At 39.1% G+C, this 21,152-nt stretch overlaps 1 protein-coding gene across 1 annotated transcript in view; it reads left to right on the top strand.

The window, feature by feature from the left end:
• LOC103002662 (probable E3 ubiquitin-protein ligase HERC6) overlaps window positions 1–21,152 on the top strand; it is a 48,086-nt gene extending 26,934 nt beyond the window's left edge. The window contains 10 exon segments of the mRNA XM_057547150.1: window positions 1,831–1,855; window positions 1,858–1,943; window positions 2,275–2,381; window positions 10,852–10,938; window positions 10,940–11,012; window positions 13,096–13,239; window positions 15,374–15,522; window positions 17,077–17,143; window positions 18,454–18,556; window positions 20,639–21,152. Coding sequence (XP_057403133.1) covers window positions 1,831–1,855; window positions 1,858–1,943; window positions 2,275–2,381; window positions 10,852–10,938; window positions 10,940–11,012; window positions 13,096–13,239; window positions 15,374–15,522; window positions 17,077–17,143; window positions 18,454–18,556; window positions 20,639–20,862 — 1,065 coding nt within the window. The 3' untranslated portion in view covers window positions 20,863–21,152.

Consider the following 21,152-nt stretch of genomic DNA (forward strand, 5'->3'; position numbering starts at 1 on the left):
TGCTTTTGGTGTCATATCCAAAAAATCATTGCCAAGACCAATGTCAAGGAACTTTTCCCCTAATGTTTTCTTCTAGGAGTTTTATGGATTTAGGTCTTCTGCTTAAGTCTTTAATATATTTCAAGATAATTTTTCTGAGTGGTGTAAGATTGGGGTTCAATTTCATTCTTCTGAATGTGGTTATCCAGTTATCCCAGTTGCATTTATGGAGGAGATTATTCTTTCCCCAGAGAGTATTCTTGGCTCCATTGTCAAATACTAGTCAATCAAATATGTGAGAGTTTATTTCTGGGCTCTTGTTTCTGTTCCATAGGTCTATTCATCTGTTTTTCTGCCAGTACCATACCGTTTTTATTACTATAGCTTTGTAGTATAGCTGTAAATCAGGACATGTGATACCTCCAGCTTTGTTCTTCTTTTCAGGATTGATTTGTTTATTCAGGGTCTGAATTGCATTGTCTGATTGCATTGCGTTTATAGATGCCTTTAGGTAGTATGGACATTTTAACAGTACTCTCCCAATCCATGAACACTGGATATCTTTTCATTTATTTGTGTTTTCTTCAATTTCTTTCATCATAATCTTATAGCTTTCAGTGTACAGATCTTTCACCTCCTTGGTTAAATTTATTCTTAAGTATTTTATTGTTTTTGTTGCTTTTGTGAATGGCCAGTTAGAGTTTTAAGAAGACAAATAAGAATCCTGAGGAGTCAAATATTTTTAAAAGTAAAAGGGAAATGTTTGACATAAAATAATTGGAGATTTAAAAAGTAAGAAACTTTATGAAGACTTAAAAAGATGTTTGGTAATGGACTCCTTTTGTTTAGAAAAAGTGGACATTACAATTTGTAGTTTCATCATATTTTTCATTCTTGATATTAGTTATTTACCTCTTTATTTTTTTTTTTTCATTCAGTCTTACCAGGAAGGTTTTTTTGTAAGACCCAACCTGTTAATTTGTTGATCTTCTCTCCTATACATCTGCTTTTTATTTCCTTAATTTATGTTTGTAGATTTCTTATTTCCTGCCTTCTATCTCTTGGATTAATTTGGATTAATTGGATGTGATGGAGGCTTATTTATAACATTGATTTTCTAGCATTGCTTCTTCTGGGAAGCCTTCTCCAACCCCTAAAGTCCTTCTCCAATAAAAACTGTATCCTAGGTGCCTGATTACTTGTTTTTACCTACTAGATCATGGTTTGGCAATCTATGCCCATAGGCAGCCTCCTTTTTTTTATAAAGAAAATTTTATTGAGGCACATCCATACTCACTTATTTACTTATTGTCTAAAGGTGTTTCATGCTACAAAATGGCAGGGTTGAATAGTTGCACCAGAAACTGTATGATCCGAAGCTCAAAATATTTACTATCTGGTTTTAAGAGTTTGCTGACTACTCTTCTAGACAGTAAGTGATGTATAAACCAGGACAATTTTTAGCGTATGTTTTGTCTCATGCCTGATAAGTAGTGTGTGCTAAATTAATATTCACTAATTCATAGAGAAAGGGATGAATTTGTCAAAAGTACCTTAGATTGTTTTGTGCTTTTATCCTCAAGATCTAGAAACTGTTTCCAGTGAACCTGTGCCCTAGGAATTGGTTTACTAATCTCCACTGGCAATGTTTTATATCTTTTACAATATTTGTAAAAATTGGAGAAATTATGGATCAAAAAATGGAAGTTTTCTAGAACTCTACTTCATCATTGACCAATGCATTGGGTTTATAGAGCTCTATTCTAATTATCTATATGCTAGCCATATATAAAAATAGATGAAATCACTTATTGATTGAAAATGAAAATCACAGGTCATATTCTCTTTAAGGTAAACAAAGCTAATTGTCAACTACCAGAAATACTTTCAACATAAATGAACTATCCACTTTGTTGAACTTCTATGAAGAGAGAAGAAGAGTGATCTGTAGGGATAAAAACCTGGTAAGAATATCATTTTTACTTTCTGAAGTTTTTCATACTTTAAAGGGGGAACACATTAGTAGCTAGGTAGGTATCTTTTTTGATAAATTAAGATTTGAAAATTTCCTCATTGCAGTGCTGAATTTGCTAAAATAGATGATCATGGAAAACTTAAACACCTTTCAGTCACAAAACAAAGGCATTTTCCTAGAAATTTGTTTCTAGTTAATATAGATTCTTACAAATTCTAAAAAGTGTGGAAGTAAATAATTTAAGGTGGTGAGGTAAAGGAATGAATGAAGTTTTCCTTTTCTTTTGATTATCAAAACTGTTATCTCTTTTTAATTATTAGATACCTGCAGAAAACCTCAGTCCCATTATTTTCAGTGATTTTCCATTTGTCTTTAATTTGCTCTCCAAAATTAAATTATTGCAAGCTAATTCCCATATAAAAATGCTGATATGTATGTCTTACTTTTTTATTATGTAAAATGTTCAAACATATACAAAATAGAGATAATGCTGTATTAAACCACAGCACACATTTTCAGCCATCATTAACATTTTGCCATACTTTCTTCATTTATCATTTTTGTTATTTTTGTAATTGTTACTATTTTTGCTGAAGTATAATATTTTAAAGCAAATCCCAGGCCCAATTTCTTTTCACCTTGCCATACTTCAGTACATTATTTCTGGTTGCTTCACTTTTGTTCATGCTGAGATTAATCAGTGGGTTCAGGTGGTGAACACATTCTTCCATTGTAATATTTCCCATCAACCTTTTTAAAAATAATTAAATCACAGTTGGTGTACAATATTATATAAGTTACAGGCGTACAATATAATGATTCACAATTTTTAAAGGTTATACTTCATTTATAGTTATTATAAACTATTGACTATATTCCCCATGTTGTACAGTATATGCTTGTAGCTTATTTTATATCTAATGATTTGTGCCCCTTACTCCCCTACCCCTATATTGCCCCTCCCTGCTTCCCTCTCGCCACTGGTAACCACTGGTTTGTTCTCTCTATCTGTGAGTCTGCTTCTTTTTTGTTTTATTCACTAGTTTGTTGTATTTTTTAGATTCCACATATAAGTGATATCATTCAGTATTTGTCTTTCTCTGTCTGACTTCCTTCACTTAGCATAATGCCCTCCAAGTCCATCCATGTTGCTGCAAATGGCAAGATTTCATTCTTTTTTATGGCTGAACAGTACTCCTTTGTATATATATACCACATCTTTCTTATCCATTCATCCATTGATGGACACAGGTTGCTTTCATATATTGGCAATTGTAAATAATGCTGCTATGAGAAGAGTTAACACCTGTCCTTCTCAAACTACTCCAAAAAATTGCAGAGTAAGGAACACTTCTGAACTTATTCTATGAAGCCAGCATCACCTTGATACCAAAACCAGACAAAGATATCACAAAAAAAGAAAATTACAGGCCAATATCACTGATGAATATGCATGCAAAAATCCTCAACAAAATACTAGCAAACCAAATCCAACAATACATTAAAAGGATCATACACCACGATCAAGCGGGATTTATCCCAGGGATGCAAGGATTTTTCAGTATCCACAAATTAATCAATGTGATATACCACATTAACAAATTGAAGAATAAAAGCCATCCAGTCATCTCAATAGATGCAGAAAGAGCTTTTGATAAAATTCGACATCCGTTTATGATAAAAACTCTCCAGAAAGTGGGCATAGAGGGAACCCACCTCAACTTAATAAAGGCCATATATGACAAACCCACAGCTAACATCATACCCAATGGTGAAAAGCTGAATGCATTCTCTTTAAGAACAGGAACAAGGCAAGGATGCCCACTCTCACTACTTTTATTCAATATCGTTTTGGAAGTCCTAGCAACAGTACAGAGAAGAAAAAGAAATAAAAGGAATCCAAATTGGAAAGGAAGAAGTAAAACTGTCACTGTTCACACATGACATGATGCTATACATAGAAAATCCTAAAGATGCCACCAAAAAACTATTAGAGCTCATCAATGAATTCGGTAAAGTTGCAGGATACAAAATTAATATACAGTAATCTGTTGCATTTTTATACACTAACAATGAACTACCAGAAAGAGAAATTAAGGGAACAATCCCATTTACATCAAAAAGAATAAAAAGCTAGGAATAAACCTACCTAAGGAAGCAAAATACCTGTACTCTGAAAACTGTAAGACGTTGATGAAAGAAATCAAAGATGTCACAAACAGATGGAAAGATACACTGTGTTCTTGGATTGGAAGAATCAATATTGTTAAAATGACCATACTAACCAAGGCAATCTACAGATTCAATGCAGCCCTTATCAAAATACCAATGGCATTTTTCACAGAACTAAAACAAGTAATTTTAAAATTTGTATGGAAACACAAAAGACCCCTAATAGCCCAAACAATCTTGAGAAAGAAGAACAGAGCTGGAGGAATCATGCTCCCTGACTTCAGACTATTCTACAAAGCTACAGTAATCAAACCAGTGTGGTGCTGGCACAAAAACAGACACATAGATCAATGGAACCAAATAGAGAGCTCAGAAATAAACCCACACACTTACGGTCAGTTAGTCTATGACAAAGGAGGCAAGAGTATACAATGGAGAAAAGACAGCCTCTTCAATAAGTGGTGCTGGGAAAACTGGACAGCTATATGTAAAAGAATGAAATTAGAACACTCCCTAACACCATACACAAAAATAAACTCAAAGATTAAAGACCTAATTTGAGCCCAGATACTATAAAACTCTTAGAGGAAAACATAGGAAGAACACTCTTTGACATAAATCACAGCAAGATATTTTTTGACCCACCTCCTAGAGTAATGAGAATAAAAACAAAAATAAATAAATGGGACCTAATTAAACTTAAAAGCTTTTGCACAGCAAAGGAAACCAGAAACAAGACGAAAAGACAGCCCTCAGAATGGGAGAAAATATTTGCAAACAAAGCAACTGACAAAGGATTAATCTCCAAAATATACAAACAGCTCATGCAGCTCAATATCAAAAAAAAACCAAACAACCCAGTCTAAAAGTGGGCGGAAGACCTAAATAGACATTTCTCCAAAGAAGACATACAGATGGCTGACAAACACATGAAAAGATGCTCAACATCGCTAATTATTAGAGAAATGCAAATCAAAACTACAATGAGGTATCATCTCACACCAGTCAGAATGACCATCATCAAAAAAATTTACAAACAGGGGCTTCCCTGGTGGCGCAGTGGTTGAGAATCTGCCTGCCAATGCAGGGGACACGGGTTCGAGCCCTGGTCTGGGAAGATCCCACATGCCGCGGAGCAACTGGGCCCGTGAGCCACAACTACTGAGCCTGCGCGTCTGGAGCCTGTGCTCCGCAACAAGAGAGGCCGCGATAGTGAGAGGCCCGTGCACCGCGATGAAGAGTGGCCCCTGCTTGCCACAACTAGAGCAAGCCCTCGCACAGAAACGAAGACCCAACACAGCTATAAATAAATAAATAAACAAACAAATAAATAAATTTTAAAAAAAAATTTACAAACAGTAAATGCTGGAGAGGGTGTGGAGAAAAGGGAACCCTCTTGCACTGTTGGTGGGAATATAAATTGATACAGCTACTATGGAGAACAGTATGGAGGTTCCTTAAAAAACTAAAAATAGAACTACCATATGACCCAGCAGTCCCACTACTGGGCATATATCCAGAAAAAACCAGAATTCAAAAAGACACATGCACCCCAGTGTTCATTGCAGCACTATTTACAGTAGCCAGGGCATGGAAGCAACGTAAATGTCAATCAACAGAGGAATGGGTGAAGAAGATGTGGTACATATGTACAATGGAGTATTACTCAGCCATAAAAAGGAATGAAACTGGGTCATTTGTAGAGACATGGATGGACCTAGACACTGTCATACAGCGTGAAGTAAGTCAGAAAGAGAAAAACAAATATTGTATATTAATGCATATATGTGGAATCTGAAAAAAGTGCTATAGACAATCTTATTTACAAGGCAGAAATAGAGACACAGACGTAGAGAACAAACATATGGATACCAAGGGGGAAAGGAGGGGGTGGGATGAATTGGGAGATTGGGAGTGACATATAAACACTATTGATACTATGTATAAAATAGGTAACTAATGAGAACCTACTATATAGCACAGGGAACTCTACTCAGTGCTCTGTGGTGACCTAAATGGGAAGGAAATCCAAAAAAGAGGGGATATATGTATATATATATCTGATTCACTTTACTGTACAGTATAAACTAACACAATATTATAAAGCAACTATACTCCAATTAAAAAAAAATAAGAAACAGTATGGTACTGGCACAAAAACAGACACATAGATGAATGGAACTGAATAGAGAGCTCAGAAATAAACCCACACACTACGGTCAACTAATCTATGACAAAGGAGGCAAGAGTATACAATGGAGAAAACACAGTCTCTTCAGTAAGTGGTGCTGGGAAAACTGGACAGCTACATGGAAAAGAATGAAATTAGAACATTCTGTAACACCATATACAAAAATGAACTCAAAGTGGATTAAAGACCTAAATGTAAGACCACATACTATAAAACTCTTAGAGGAAAACATAGGCAGAACACTGTTTGACATAAATAACAGCAATATTTTTTTTCGATCCGTCTCCTGGAGTAAGTAAATAAAAGCAAAAATGAACAAATGGACCTAGTTAAACTTAAGAGCTTTTGCACAGCAAAGGAAACCATTGACAAAACGAAAAGACAACCTACCGAATGGGAGAAAAATATTTGCAAATTATATGACTGATAAGGGATTAATATCCAACATATATAAACAGGTCATACAACTTAGCATCAAAAAAACAAACCACCCAATTAAGAAATGGGCAGAAGAGCTGAGCAGACATTTTTCCAAAGAGGAAATGCATTTGGCCGACAGGCACATGAAAAGATGCTCAACATGGCTGATCATCAGGGAAACGCAAACCAAAACCACAATGAGTTGTCCCCTCACACCTGTCAGAATGGCCATCATCAAAAAGAACACAAATAACAAATGTTGGTGAGAATGTGGAGAAAAGAGAACCCTCCTTCTGGGGTAATGAGTATCCCAGAAGGAGAAGGGAAGGAGAAGGGAGCACAGAGCTTATTTAAAAAAATAATAGCTGAGGACTACCCAAAGCTGGGAAAGGAACTGGATATACAAGTGCGTGAAGCTAATAGAACACCTTATTATCTCAATGCAAAAAGACCTTCTCCAAGGCACATTATATTAAAACTGGCAAAAGTCAGTGATAAAGAATTTTAAAGACAGCCGGGGAACAAAAGACAGCAACCTACAAAGATAGCCCCACTAAACTATCAGCAGATTTCTCAGCAGAAACTCTACAGACTCGGAGAGAGTGGAATGACATACTCAAAATATTGAAAGATAAAACCTGTCACCCAGTGTGGAGGAAAGGGAACCCTTGCACACTGTTGGTGGGAATGTAAATTGGTGTAGCACTGTGGTAAATAGTATGGAGGTTTCTCAAAAAACTAAAAATAGAACTGCCATATGACCCAGAAATTCCACTCCTGTGTATATAGTTGAATTTGGAAAGATACATGCATTCCATCAACCTTTAATGAATAACTTCATCCATTGCATTGTTAAAGTTTGAAAAATGGTGATATTTCTGATCTTATCATTCCTTCCAAAATTATTAACTGGAATTCTGTAAAGAACTTTTCCCTGTCAATCAGGGCCATTTGGTTACCCTGAAAAATATCAGTCATATATGAAGGTAGAATGATGCTTAATCTTTTTCCTTTCATAATTAAGTGTTGCCAAATTACTGTACTTAGTGGTTGTACCAACTTATGTTGCTACCAGCAACGTATGAAAAGCCTCTTTCACACACTCTCACTGATGCAGTGTTAACAAGCTTTGTGATCTTTTCCAGATGTGATGGCTTAATCATGACATTTCAGTTTAATTTTAATTGTGTTTCTTATTATTACATAGTGCCTGAATCCTATACTCTTTTTATTTATTTATTTATTTATGGCCGGGTCAGGTCTTAGTTGCGGCGTGCGGGCTCTTCGTTGCAGCACGTGGGCTTCTGTCTAGTTGTGGCGTGTGGGCTTCTCTCAAGTTGTGGCGTGCAGGCTGCAGAGCAGGTGGGCTCTGTAGTTGTGGCGCGGGCTCCAGAGTGCGTGGGCTCTCTAGTTGTGGTGCATGGGCTCAGTAGTTGCAGCACGCAGGCTTAGATGTCCCGCGGCATGTAGGAATCCCAGTTCCCCGAAGAGGGCTCGAACCCGTGTCCCCTGCATTGGAAGGTGGATTCTTAACCGCTGGGCCACCAGGGAAGTCCCTGAATCCTTATATTCTTCAGTTAATATTCATTGTTCTTCTACTATGAGGAATACTGAAATTATCTCGTAACTGTTCTTTCCCACTCCCTTCATTCTCTTCCTCAATCCAGTTTTAGTTACTAACTATGTTCTTAGTGTTAGTCTTTAGATTTTCTTATTTGCTTAAGAGTCTTGGAGCTTGATTTGTAAGCCACAAGTGATATCTTTTCTTCCCGGATAGTGCCTGTGAGTCATTCAGTGAGTTTATTCTGCTTTCCACTTACTCTCCCCTCTGCTTCTTCTCTCGTAGTTGTATTGTTCCCACACAACATTTACATGCTGTTTTGTGTCTCTTATCGCCATCAGCCTGAGCTTTTAGTTATGTATCTATAATCCTCATCCCAGCCCCTACCCCCAGACATTATGCTGAAGGTTTCCCAAACATTTTCTTGACTGCTGAGGCTTGTTTTCTAGGCCATTCCTCAGGAAAGGTTTGTATCTGTTTATCTATGATACTTGTACTTTAAAGACTCACATGGTGAGACGTGGAGAATTCTGGGACATCACATGCACAAAATGAGCCATTTCAGTTATCAAACATTTCCTTTATATACCCTATTAATTATATAGCTTACATGACAGTTTCCAGTGAGCCATGCCCCATAAATCTATAAATTCCATGTTTCTTTATAATAAGCAACCTAGATAGACAAGGTACATCCTGCTAAAAGCATTCTGTAGATAAGGACTCTTCCTTTAGTTGCGGTTATTAGTGTCTGTCATCAGCATGTTTACAAGGAGATTTGACTGAATCATCTCCTCTTTTGTTTCCCAGCTACCCCTTTTAAAAATTTTCCTAACATCCCTGGTAATGAGAGAAAATAGATTGTCTTTCCTTGCGAAGCCTAACTGCCCCTTAAGTGTCCTTTAAACAAGTCCTTCCCTACGTGGTACTTTCTTCTACAGCAGCGCTCTATCTAACCTATCTACTGTGTTAGTGAGGGTTGAGTGGACAGTGGACCCAGGCAGGTTGCATATTATGAAGCATTAGGGAAGATTCGAGGACGAGAAAACTCTAGTTGTAGTTGTCAAGGGTGAAGTTAGAAAGCAGACGCCAGAGTCCTGTCTTCCAAGGGAGAGATGATGGATGTAGTCAAGATTGTAAGCTCCGAACTGTATTACCAATTCAAATGCATCAGTGTAGAGAGGGGAAACCAGTACATGGAGAATGGGTGTAGAGGAGCTGGAAAATAAGTTAAGCTGCAGGTTTCCAGTCCAGTTCTTGGCTAGGTGACAGGAGGGGGGCCTGCAACAGGCCACATACAGCTCTCCCTGCTGTAGTCAGTGGAGGGCTTTGCTGGACACTCCCTGTCACTCAGAGCCGCAGGACACGTTGCTCGGCCATCAGAATCGCGACGCAGCCCAGAGCTGCAGACTCCTGGACCACAGGAAGAGAAGACCCACCACCAGGAAGGACCAGAAATGGCACTTTTCCATTTCCCTGCAAACCTGGAATTTCTTTACAACAAACATCTTAAGGAACAACCAGAAGAATCTAGGAGCATCATATATCAAATTCCCAGTACTTAGTGGTGGCAGAGATCTGGGACAGGGCTTTCCCAAGCCTAGGGCCACAGGCACACTTGTCTCAGATGCTTGTGGAGGGCTTATATGGGCAACCACACTCAGCCTGGAAACCTGGGATGGCATAGCTGTTATCCATCTGTCCTGCTGTCACTATTGCAGGACAGGCCCCAAGAGGGTTGCATTGGTTTATAAATCCTAAATACTCCTTTACTGTCCTTGGGATAAAGCAGAAGCCTTAGAGGGGTGTTGAGGTCAAAGCAAGGATAGCAAGTCCAACACTTGATTTCTAATCCAAGGGAGTTCAGCAGAATCAAGATTGTGGGACTAAATTGGTAAAGAAATGTTGAGAATTCAGAGAAGCTACATGGAAGTACTGTATTGGGGGGCTAAGAAGAATGCTAGCTACAAAATGAGGCCACCAGTGACATCTTTTTAGGGAGTTCCCATGCAAATTCAGTAGATGGATCACATAGATCCATCACACAGATCACAGATCTATGATCACAGATCACAGATCATAGATCATAGATCACATAGTAGAGGAGGAGTGGGTTTTCTCTGGGAAAGCCTCTCCTCTAGTCTTCTTCCTACATCTGACACGTCTGGGCTCCGCCACTGCCCTTATATTTTTGAGGATTATGGTGGCAAGACTGCGAAGTGGATAACACTGGATGTAATGCTTCCGCATGTTTAATACCACTGTCGCCTGTAAGGATTATGTTTCCTATGATAAGTGATCTGAGATACTTTTAATAATTTAGCTGTACATCCATGGTGAGTAATCCCCAACATATAGTTCCTAGATGCCACAGATCCTGCGATCTCTTTATCTCCCGTTATATAGATACGATGCTCTTTTCCTTAAATAATTACAATATGAGTGTATATAGCAATGGTAGGCATACATGTGCGCTAAATAAAATATGTTTATTTGAAATATTAAACAATTCCTAGTATTCCTATGAGGATTCCTAAACTATTTCTTTTTCTAGGAATCCGAAGGGAAAGAGTGCATGGATTTTGGGCAAATAATTCTGCAAGGAAAGGGTGAATCCCCTCCATTTACACTTAGAGTCAGACAGTCACCTAGTTGAAGACGCTCTGCGTCAGTTAAGCCAAGCTGAAGTCACTGACTTCCGGAAAATACTAGTGGTACAGTAAAAAGCCTCACTGGATGTTTTTACTAACGTGGGAGGGAAACATTTATATAGTGTAGCACAGGAAGAGCCTGTGTTTGCAACTATAGGTATCAGCCTAATGGTTTCCAGGATTCCTTGCTTACCCTTCAGAGAAAAGCTATGGGGTGTTTAATTGAACGCTGGGGTTATGAGTTAACTATTAGTTACCTATGGCTACAGAAATGCTGCTTAATGAACCATCCCAAAGCACAGTGACTTAAAATAATAATTTTACAGATCTGCAATTCAGCTGAGGGTCTGCTAATCTAAGTTGAACTCATCTGGGTGGCTTTGCAGATTTTTGTCTATACTTGTTTACGTGTTTGCGAGTTGGCTGGGGATTGGCTGATCTAGGCTAGGCCTGGCTGGGGTAGTTTGGCCCCGGGCCCTGGTTCCTATGTTTTCCATCTTCTTCCTGGGACCCGCAAACGTGTTCTCACAACATTGTCAGAGGTACAAGACAGGAAGCCCAGTCACACGACAAACATTGCTTTAGTCAAAGCGGGTCACGTGGCTGAACTCAAGTCAAGGGCTGGCAAAATACACTCAGCCTCTTTAATGAGAGGAACTGCAGAGTCACACGCAAAAGACCTGGGTCAAGGCGGGGTGAAGAACTGGGGCTGTGAATGCAATCAGCAAGCAGCAGGTACAACAGATACTTATCCTGCATTTTGGCTCTAGTTTTAGTCGTAGACTTTCCAGTATATTGGTTCCAATTCTCGGCATCCTTCACTTCACCCTCTGTGGGCACCTGTAGGGTTTTCACTGTGTGGTACCTCAGATCATTTGCTCACAGAATAATGACTAACTTTGTAGGTGAGGGCTGGCATCTGTCCAGAAGGGAGTGAATTTTCCTGCTATCAGCCATGAGGGGAAGAGTTAAGTTCTCAGAGAAGAAGTCAGAACCTGAGGGTGGGCCTCAGGAGAGGTATGCCCCCCAGCATGGGACTCTAATGGAAAACATAGAAACGGTTTTATAAGCCAGACTCTCTAGTTGTTGCCTCCCTCTGTACCTATTTTCCTTCAAATCTTGATTATGAGGAAATCAATAGAAAATGATTCTGCTTACAGGAGATGACAAAGAGGTAAGAAGACAAACTTCAAGACAAATCCAATCAAAATATAGACTCTGAACAAGGCAAGGTTGTCAAGGCCCTTTATGAGCAGGTCCTGACTGTGGCAAAGGCAGACTTGCTAGTGTAAATGAGCAGAAATAGGAAAATCAGAAGCAAGCTTAATTTATTATTGGGCTTTCTGGATGGAATGTGAGGCAGGCCCTTGGAGATGATGGACAGTGGCCAAGGAGTTGGTTGATCAAAGTGCCAGTAAGTAAGATCTTCTAGGCAAACAGAAGAGAAAGAGAACTCTTAGTGAAGCTTGCTGATACTTGTATTAAAAAGATAAAAAGAAACAGACAGATAGGGAAGGATAGAAGGAGTAGTTAGAGAGGTAGTAGGAAACCCAGGATAGTACTCAACTACAAAGCCCAGAGGTAGACTTTAGAAAAGACAGACCTGTTCTTATTGATGCCCACATGAGCATTCTGGCCAGTCAGCTCTGAAGGTTCCTACAAAGGTGTCATGCCCAGGCTGATGGGGAGGGCTGTTTATCTGAAGTCCTAATGAGGGGAGAGGCAGGAGAAACCAAACAATTGTTGACTGGAGCCCAAGTTTTAAAGCCTGAATGATGAGAGGAAGATAAACAAGATAGAAGAATTGAGGAACTTAGTGGCCCAGGGGTTTGAAGCACATCAAAATTTGGTTCAAGACACTGGTCAACATAATTGGAGAATTCTGAGTCTTGCTAGAATCCCGCTTCACTTCGTTCACGTAGCCGTGGAAGGGACCCATGCCCTCACTATACAGTAATCTGACAGGTTCATAAATAGGTTCATGACATCCACTGCTCAGAAGCAGATTGAGGTAGAACAGAGTACAGTTAGGTAAGGAGAGCGGATTCTGGGAATCCTGGTGATGGCAGGAGGTTTGAAACTTTTGCGTAAAGGTCAAGGCATTATATTTTAAATCTGGACCTGGGACTGTGTTCTCTTTCCTCAGGCTGAATTTATTAAAGAAATTCATTCTGTGGGAGAAGGCGTGAAGTCCGAGTTCTTCCACTGTATATTTGAAGATATGACCAAGAAAGAATATGGGATGTTCATATATCCTGAAAAGGGTTCCTACGTGCGGTTTCCTGTCAATGTAAGTTTTTTATTTCTTTTCTTATGGTTTTTCAGAACAGAAAAAGTATACCATATACTGTAACATGAACACAATATATACTAATGTGAAATTAGGTCACATAAAGCCTTGCTACTCAAAACATGCTCCACAGCGCAGAAGCTCCAGCGTTACCTGGAGCTGTTAGAAAAGCAGAATCTCAGGCCCAGATCAGAACATGTATTGTTTAATAAGATCCCCAGGTGATTCATATGAACATTAAATTTTTAAACAGCTTGAATACAGTATACTTGAGATATGATAAACGGCACATAAAGTGTCCAATTTGATAAATGTTGATGTACATCTATAGCCATGGAAACTCAAGACAATGAACATATCCATCATCCCCCAGAGATCCTCAGATCCCCTTCTGATCTTTCTCCTCCCTGCTTCTACTCCTTGCCCCAGGAGTAGTGGTTGCACAGGCAACCACTGGTCGGATTTCTGTCACTATAGCATAGTTTGAATTTCCTAGACGTTTACATACATGGAATCATAAGTAGTCTTCGTGTCTGTCCTCTTTCATTCAGCATAATTATACTGAGACTTGTGCATGTTGTTGTATGTATCATAGTTTATTCCCTTTTATTGCTGAGCAGTATTCCGTAGTTTAGATGTACCACACTTTGTTAATCTAGTCTCCTGTTGATGGATATTTGGGTGGTTTCCTAAATTTTAAGAGGCAGTAATCTAGAGTTTCAAATTAAGAGAGAAATTGTTAATAGAAGCCTAGAGATAATTGCTAATTCTAATAAGGTGATTCCTTTATGCAATGATTATATTTTTACAAAGATCCTCAATATGTAAACATTTTCTTAAAGGAACAAAAAAACTTCCTTTCTGTATGAGTAACACAGAGCAAATAATTCTAAAAAGAATCACATGCTGAGCTTCAATTCATTGATCTCCTTTCCTGTAAACTTCCAGAATGTTCTTCAGATGACATGGTGGAGTTTGGAACCCAGAAAGGACAGGGACAGGAGGAGAAGATGAATGGGAGTGAAAAAGTACTGAAAGGTGTTTTGTATCTTTTTGAGAAAGAATGAATCTCTAAAAGATAGGAATGGCCAAGGTGTGCCAGTGGTAGGATTTTTATCAATCAACAAGCTTTTGCTGGCTCTTTCTTGAGGTTCCCACATTGTATTAAATATCGTAGAAGATTCAAATTAGTGTGTAACACAATCTCTTTCCTCTTGAAACTTTTTGTATATGTAGATGGAGCGATAAGACTAAAACACCAGGAACTTTAGCAATTTTTTGAAATTATAGGCTGCTGATTTTAAGTGTTGCAATAGTTGTTGAGAAACACGGTAGGATAGGGAAGGAAGCAACCATGTGGGATTAGAAGCCCAGAGTTCTAGTCTTGAGTGCTGATGGCTGTGTAATTTAGCCTCTCTGAGTTTTCAGTTTCCTCACCTATAAAACAGCTGTCATAATTTCTGTTCTGCCTGCTTTACAGAGCTGTTGTGAGATTAAAACAAGGTATATCAAAGCGTGAAGCACCATGAAAACTTCAGGGCACTATACACATTTAAGAGATTTCATCAGGACTTTTTCCTTCCTCCTTCCACAGACCCTCACAGTCAACGGCATCGGTCACCTTCCCTGACCCATATGCTTATCCCTGTAAGCACATCTAGGTCAAGACTGCATCACAGGGGAACACTCCTCTGACACACACCTGACATGCCTGGTGCCCACTGCAGGTGTAGATAAAGTGTACCCTTCCTTCCTGGTGTCATTTTTGTACATGAGTTTGAAGACAAAGACTGTAAAATTAAATAGTGAAAACCTTGGTTTATAAGGCTATCTGAGCATGTTTTTTCATATTCCAGATGTGCTATTAGTAACAAAATGCAAATTCACTTATTCAGTATTCTGAACTGTTAAAATTTGTATTTTAACTTATGGAAGAAATTTACTTTGTGTTTATAGCCTGTGTAAGAACCTCAAATTTTGATTTTCCTGAAGCCCATTTTGTTTCTAATTTCTGACTTTTAGAAAAGGGAACCAAGCCTTTTTTTACTAATCTAATTATCCCTTTGGATTATTGATTATTTATAATACATTAAGGATTTTTTTCCTTCTCCTTTTCCCCCCTAAATTTGAGAAGAAGAGATATTTCCTCTTTGGGATGCTGTGTGGACTCTCCCTGTACAATTTTAATGTCGTCGACCTCCCTTTCCCACTGGCTCTGTTTAAGAAACTTCTGGACCAAGAGCCATCATTAGATTTAAAAGAACTCAGTCCTCTTTTGGGGAAGTAAGTAAATATAATTGCTTTTCTAGGACTATATATGGAGTCAGTCTCAGTAGTTTAAATATAAATAATGTTATACACACAGACAAGGTCTTCAGTTTCAATAAATGTGCATGCTCTTTAGATGAATTTGAATTTTGGCATGACTTATAATCAAGTAAACGTTTAAAAATGGAGAAAAGCCAAATGCTCCTTAATTATCAACCAGCACAATACACGGAGCTCTGGCCTGGTCTCTTGAATTTATCCAGATGGAAACAGTTGCTTTGGATAGTACATGATATTCTTTTTTTTTAAATTATTGGTTTTTGGGTTTTTAAAAAATTTTTATTTATTTATATTTATTTTTGGCTGTGTTGGGTCTTCGTTTCTGTGCGAGGGCTTTCTCTAGTTGTGGCAAGCGGGGGCCACTCTTCATCGCGGTGCGCGGGCCTCTCACTATCGCGGCCTCTCTTGTTGCGGAGCACAGGCTCCAGACGCGCAGGCTCAGTAATTGTGGCTCACGGGCCCAGTTGCTCCGTGGCATGCGGGATCTTCCCAGACCAGGGCTCGAACCCGTGTCCCCTGCATTGGCAGGCAGATTCTCAACCACTGCGCCACCAGGGAAGCCCAGTACATGATATTCTTAATGAGAATCATGCATGCTATATTTGTTTTAAATAAATCCTATTTAATCATTTCATTTATTTTAATAAATCAGCATGTCATCAACTTTATTTTTTAAGGTTTGAAAAATACTTGTTCTAAGTTAAAAGGCAAACTATATCCTGTGAGGAAAATATTGGCAACACATATGACAGACAAAGGATTAATATCTCTGATGCATAAACATAGATATTCATATAGATATGGCTATGTGTGTGTGTATATATAATAATAAAACGAAAATATGCTCAACCTTACTAGTAGTCAAGAAAATGCAAATGCAAATGAGATATTTTTCTGCTTACGGATTGACAACTGTTAAAAGTTTCTTATAAAATGTAGACTTGCCAGCAGATGGGGCGGGAAGTATTCTCTTCTCACGTACTGTTAGTGGAAGAATAAACGGCTAGATTTACACCATGTGCTCTGACAGTGTAGAGCAGGGTTTTTCAACCTTGGCAATACTGACATTCTGGGCTGGATAATTCTTTGTTGTGGAGCACTGACCTGGACATCGTAGGAATGTTTAGCAGCATCTGGGGTTGCTACCCACCGGATGCCAGTAGCAAAACTCCCTTCAGTCGTAACAACCAAAGATGTCTCCAGATTTTGCCAGATGTTCCCTGGGGGACAAAACCACCCCTGGTTGAGAATCACTGGTCTAGAGGAAGGGGCTCCTTTTTATAATTTCCACCAAGACGCAGCAGTGTCTGTGTTAGCAGTGGGTCTACCAATCAAACCGTAAATAGAGGTTAATTCCAGGAAGAGGGAGTGGGTAGGTGGAGGAGAAGAAATTCACGTGGCATTTTATACATTTCTACATTGTCCACAGCTTTTTCCACTGAACATTTATTTCTTTTGAAATTTTACAAGAATAATAAATATAATGTTTTAAACCAAATTTTTCATTAGGAATTTGCAGGGAGTTCTAAATGATGAAGCTGGTGACATTAAAGAAGCACTTGGCATACGTTTTTCTGTGAGTACTAATGAAAGCCAGACTGTAGTTTAGATTTAACGTTTTTTAAAAATATTTTTATTATAGTGTCTTAAATACGGGATGTGTCTTTTGAAGGGTGTTTTACGTCTGTAAAACTGTAGGACTTTTCCCCCACTTGCTCCTCATTTGATACGTTATGTCTATATACTCTCAAATAAAGTGAAAAGACAGCAATTATTCAATGTGAACGATATAAAAAACTAAATGGAATGATGTATGCTTAAAGCAATATACAGCATATACTAGGGTATGTCTCTATTTATATATATATATTTAGAAGACCGAACTACATAAGTAATTAACTAACGCCTAGTTATTTAAAATTGTATAGGGAAGAATGTACTAGCATGTTTTGGTGGGAATAACCTCAAGCACACCTGCCATCAGGAAACTCATCACGTAGTGGAGAAGACAACCTTTGCAGAAATAATTTTCACATAGTGATGTATTGTGAGAGGGGAGAGAGGAACAGAGGACCAACCCTGAGAAAGTCATGCTCATTTTAAATTCTGATGAGTGATGGAAGTTGCTGGGTGAAAAGGAAGCCCCGCCTGCCGTGGCCTAACCGTAAGAGAGACAGTGAGGCCAGTGAACTGAGGGTCAGCGCGGCCGGAGGTTCCAGCAGAAGCGGGAAGAGGCTCCTGAGTCGGGCAGGGGTCACATCATGGAGGCCTTTTTGATCCTGCTAAAGAGGTTTGAAATTTACCCTAAAGGCAATGAGAAGCCTTTGAAAGATTTTAAGCAGAATGACATATTCAGATTAGTGTTTTTAAAATATTGTCCTGTCTGCAGCTGGGGAAATGGGAGCAAAACAAAGCCTTCATCCTTTTGCCATATTCTCCAAGTTTCCTTCTTCTATCTGACCAGGTGTTTCATCCCCCTGTGTCATACAGGGTTGTGTGCAATGCAGACGTAATTTCCTTTTCTTTCTCAATAGAAATGGTAAAAAGGGCAAAGTAGAGAATAGTTTAGTCACTGGTAAAGTATATTATTGGCCTTTTTTTTTTTTGCTTCCCTCAAGGAAAGACTATGTTTCTAAGTGTGTTGATTACATTTTCAACACCTCTGTCATGGCAGTTTATAAGGAATTTCAGAGAGGATTTCATAAAGTCTTTGACAAAGAGATACTTAAACATTTCCAGCCTGAAGAACTAATAACAGCAATAGTTGGAAATACTGATTATGACTGGAAACAATTTGAAAAGGTAGGTGATAACTAAAGTGCCTCCAATTCTTCCAAACAAGAATTCCCCCTAAAAACCATTTTTCTCCTTTTTTTTTTTTTCAAGAATTCAAGGTATGGTCCAGGATACTGTAAACCACATCCTACGATACTGATGTTTTGGAATGCTTTCCATAAATTAACTTTGGATGAAAAGAGAAAATTCCTCTGTAAGTATTGTAGTAATAGATGGATCTATAATTATATATCTTTTAAAATATCTTATTTGAGATAAAGTCATTATTAATGGTGTGTCACAAATGTTAATGGCAAAGCAAGGGTTAGAATCCAGGTTTCCTGCCTTCTAGACCACTGTTCTCTCTCTTACATAAGCCTGTTCCCCATTTTTAAAAAAATGATAGTAATAAAGATATTGCTATTTTACTACCTTGTCTGCACTGACTCTAATACCACCTCCAATTTCAGTTTGTGTCCTCTTTCTTCACTCTAGTTGGCTCCTAATTGAGCCTTTTATCTCACATTCCTACCTTTATTTAATTACCTAAAGTCCTATGGAATTAGGACAATGTCAACTGTCTCAAATGCTATTCTAGAAGTAATAATAATAATAGCAATGACCACTGATGGTGATAATAATAATAACTGCCTTTCTATCATGTGCCTCCTCTACACCAGGCATTGTACTGATCACTTTATATCTATTACACCCCTTTATCCTAATAGCGACCTCATGAAGCAGGCACTTTTATTTTTCCCCATTTCAGATACAAGGAAAAAGAGGTTTGAGGCATTTAGTGTCTCGCCTATGTTCAAACAGCTGGTGAGTGTCAGAATGAGAATTTGAACCCAGCAGGCTAATTCAAAGCCCAGGCTCAAGACCACTAAGCTCCGTGTGGTATAAGTACTTCTCTTGGTGGGAACCCTAAGGTTTCCACAGGACAGACTTAATGACTTATTCTCTTACCTTTTCATCCCATTTCTCAGTTTTTCCTGAGATACGCATCTTCTTGCTATTTTTGTTGCTACTGAGGATGTTTGAGGACAACTTTCCCATAAACCTAACCTACTTCTCCACAAGCCCAAACTACCTTTCCAATCTTCTCTCTTTTTTTTTTTTTAATTATTTATTTATTTATGGCTGTGTTGGGTCCTCGTTTCTGTGCGAGGGCTTCCTCTAGCTGCGGCAAGTGGGGGCCACTCCTCATCGTGGTGCGCGGGCCTCTCACTATCGCGGCCTCTCTTGTTGCGGAGCACAGGCTCCAGACGCGCAGGCTCAGTAGTTGTGGCACACGGGCTTAGTTGCTCCGCGGCATGTGGGATCTTCCCAGACCAGGGCTTGAACCCATGTCCCCTGCATTGGCAGGCGGATTCCCGACCACTGCGCCACCAGGGAAGCCCTCCAATCTTCTCTCTTAATGGGAAACTTCTGCTTCAGTCCAGTGGTTCATGTTTTTTTTTCATTTATTTTATTTTTTTATTTTTGGCTGCGTTGGGTCTTCGTTGCTGTGCACAGGCTTTCTCTAGCTGCGGCAAGCGGGGGCTACTCTTTGTTGCAGTGCACGGGCTTCTCATTGTGGTGGCTTATCTTGTTGTGGAGCATGGGCTCTAGGCGTGTGGGCTTCAGTAGTTGTGGCACACAGGCTCAGTAGTTGTGGCTCACGGCCTCTAGAGTGCAGGCTCAGTAGTTGTGGTGCACGGGCTTAGTTGCTCCGCAGCATGTGGGATCTTCCCGGACCAGGGCTCGAACCTGTGTCCTTTGCATTGGCAGGTGGATTCTTAACCACTGCGCCACCAGGGAAGCCCAGTCCAGTGGTTCTGTTGGCTGTACGTTCAGTGAGTTCACTTACATTTTCCTACCCCTGGCTTTTTCTTGGGCTTTTCCCCCTGCCTAGAATGGTCACCCAGCTCATCTCCTTGAGAACTGACTAGCCAGCTGTGACCTCTGAAGCTTCCCTGTCAACCCAGCCTGGTGCCTGTCTCCCTGCCTTGAGTCTCAGGGCCTTCATTAGCTCCTCATACTTCCTAGTTGAGCTAAACTAAACTTCCTTGTATCTTGCTGTTATATTTTCACGTATATAATTTCCCCTCAACTAGATCATGAACTCACTAGATCAAGGACCAAGACCAAATGTCATGATTTTTTTTCACTCCACATGGTCCCATGTAGTTAGTTCTCTTTGCACAAGGGGACCCAATAAATATTTGTTGAGTGAAGTGACTGATTTCTTCCTTTTCATTTTAAGTTTTGCTCTTCCTATGAATTCTCTTAACCAAAGTTTATTTCTTTTTAGTTTTTCTTACAGGAAATGAAAGGCTGCATGTAAAAGGCGTACGGAAAGTGGGAATCCTATTTCGCTGTCCTGAAACTTTCAGTGAAAGAGATTTCTCAAGATCACTGACATGTCATAATATTCTGGACCTCCCTAAATATTCTACAATGGAAAGAATGGAGGAAGCACTTCAAGTAGCCATCAACAGCAACAAAGGATTTATCTCACCCACGGTCACAGAGTGATAGTGGCCTTTGAGAGGCTCAGATCTCAGGTTCTCTCACCCTCCGATCCTTCTGTTCTTCTTAGTACAAAGTGTTGGCGGATTTTAGTTAGAATTAGTTGACAAATGCTGGGATAAACAATAGCATGATGAGTCAAGGATAACATTTTTAATGAATCAACATTTCCTGATCCTTAAACTTGCTATGAGAATGCTTGCTTTTTACTGAATTATTTCCTGAACAATAATTATCATTTAAAAATATACTAAATGTTAAAAGCTAACAGATATTTTTTAAAAATTGTACATCTA

Source organism: Balaenoptera acutorostrata, chromosome 5, assembly GCF_949987535.1.
Source record: "Balaenoptera acutorostrata chromosome 5, mBalAcu1.1, whole genome shotgun sequence".
Taxonomy (NCBI): domain Eukaryota; kingdom Metazoa; phylum Chordata; class Mammalia; order Artiodactyla; family Balaenopteridae; genus Balaenoptera; species Balaenoptera acutorostrata.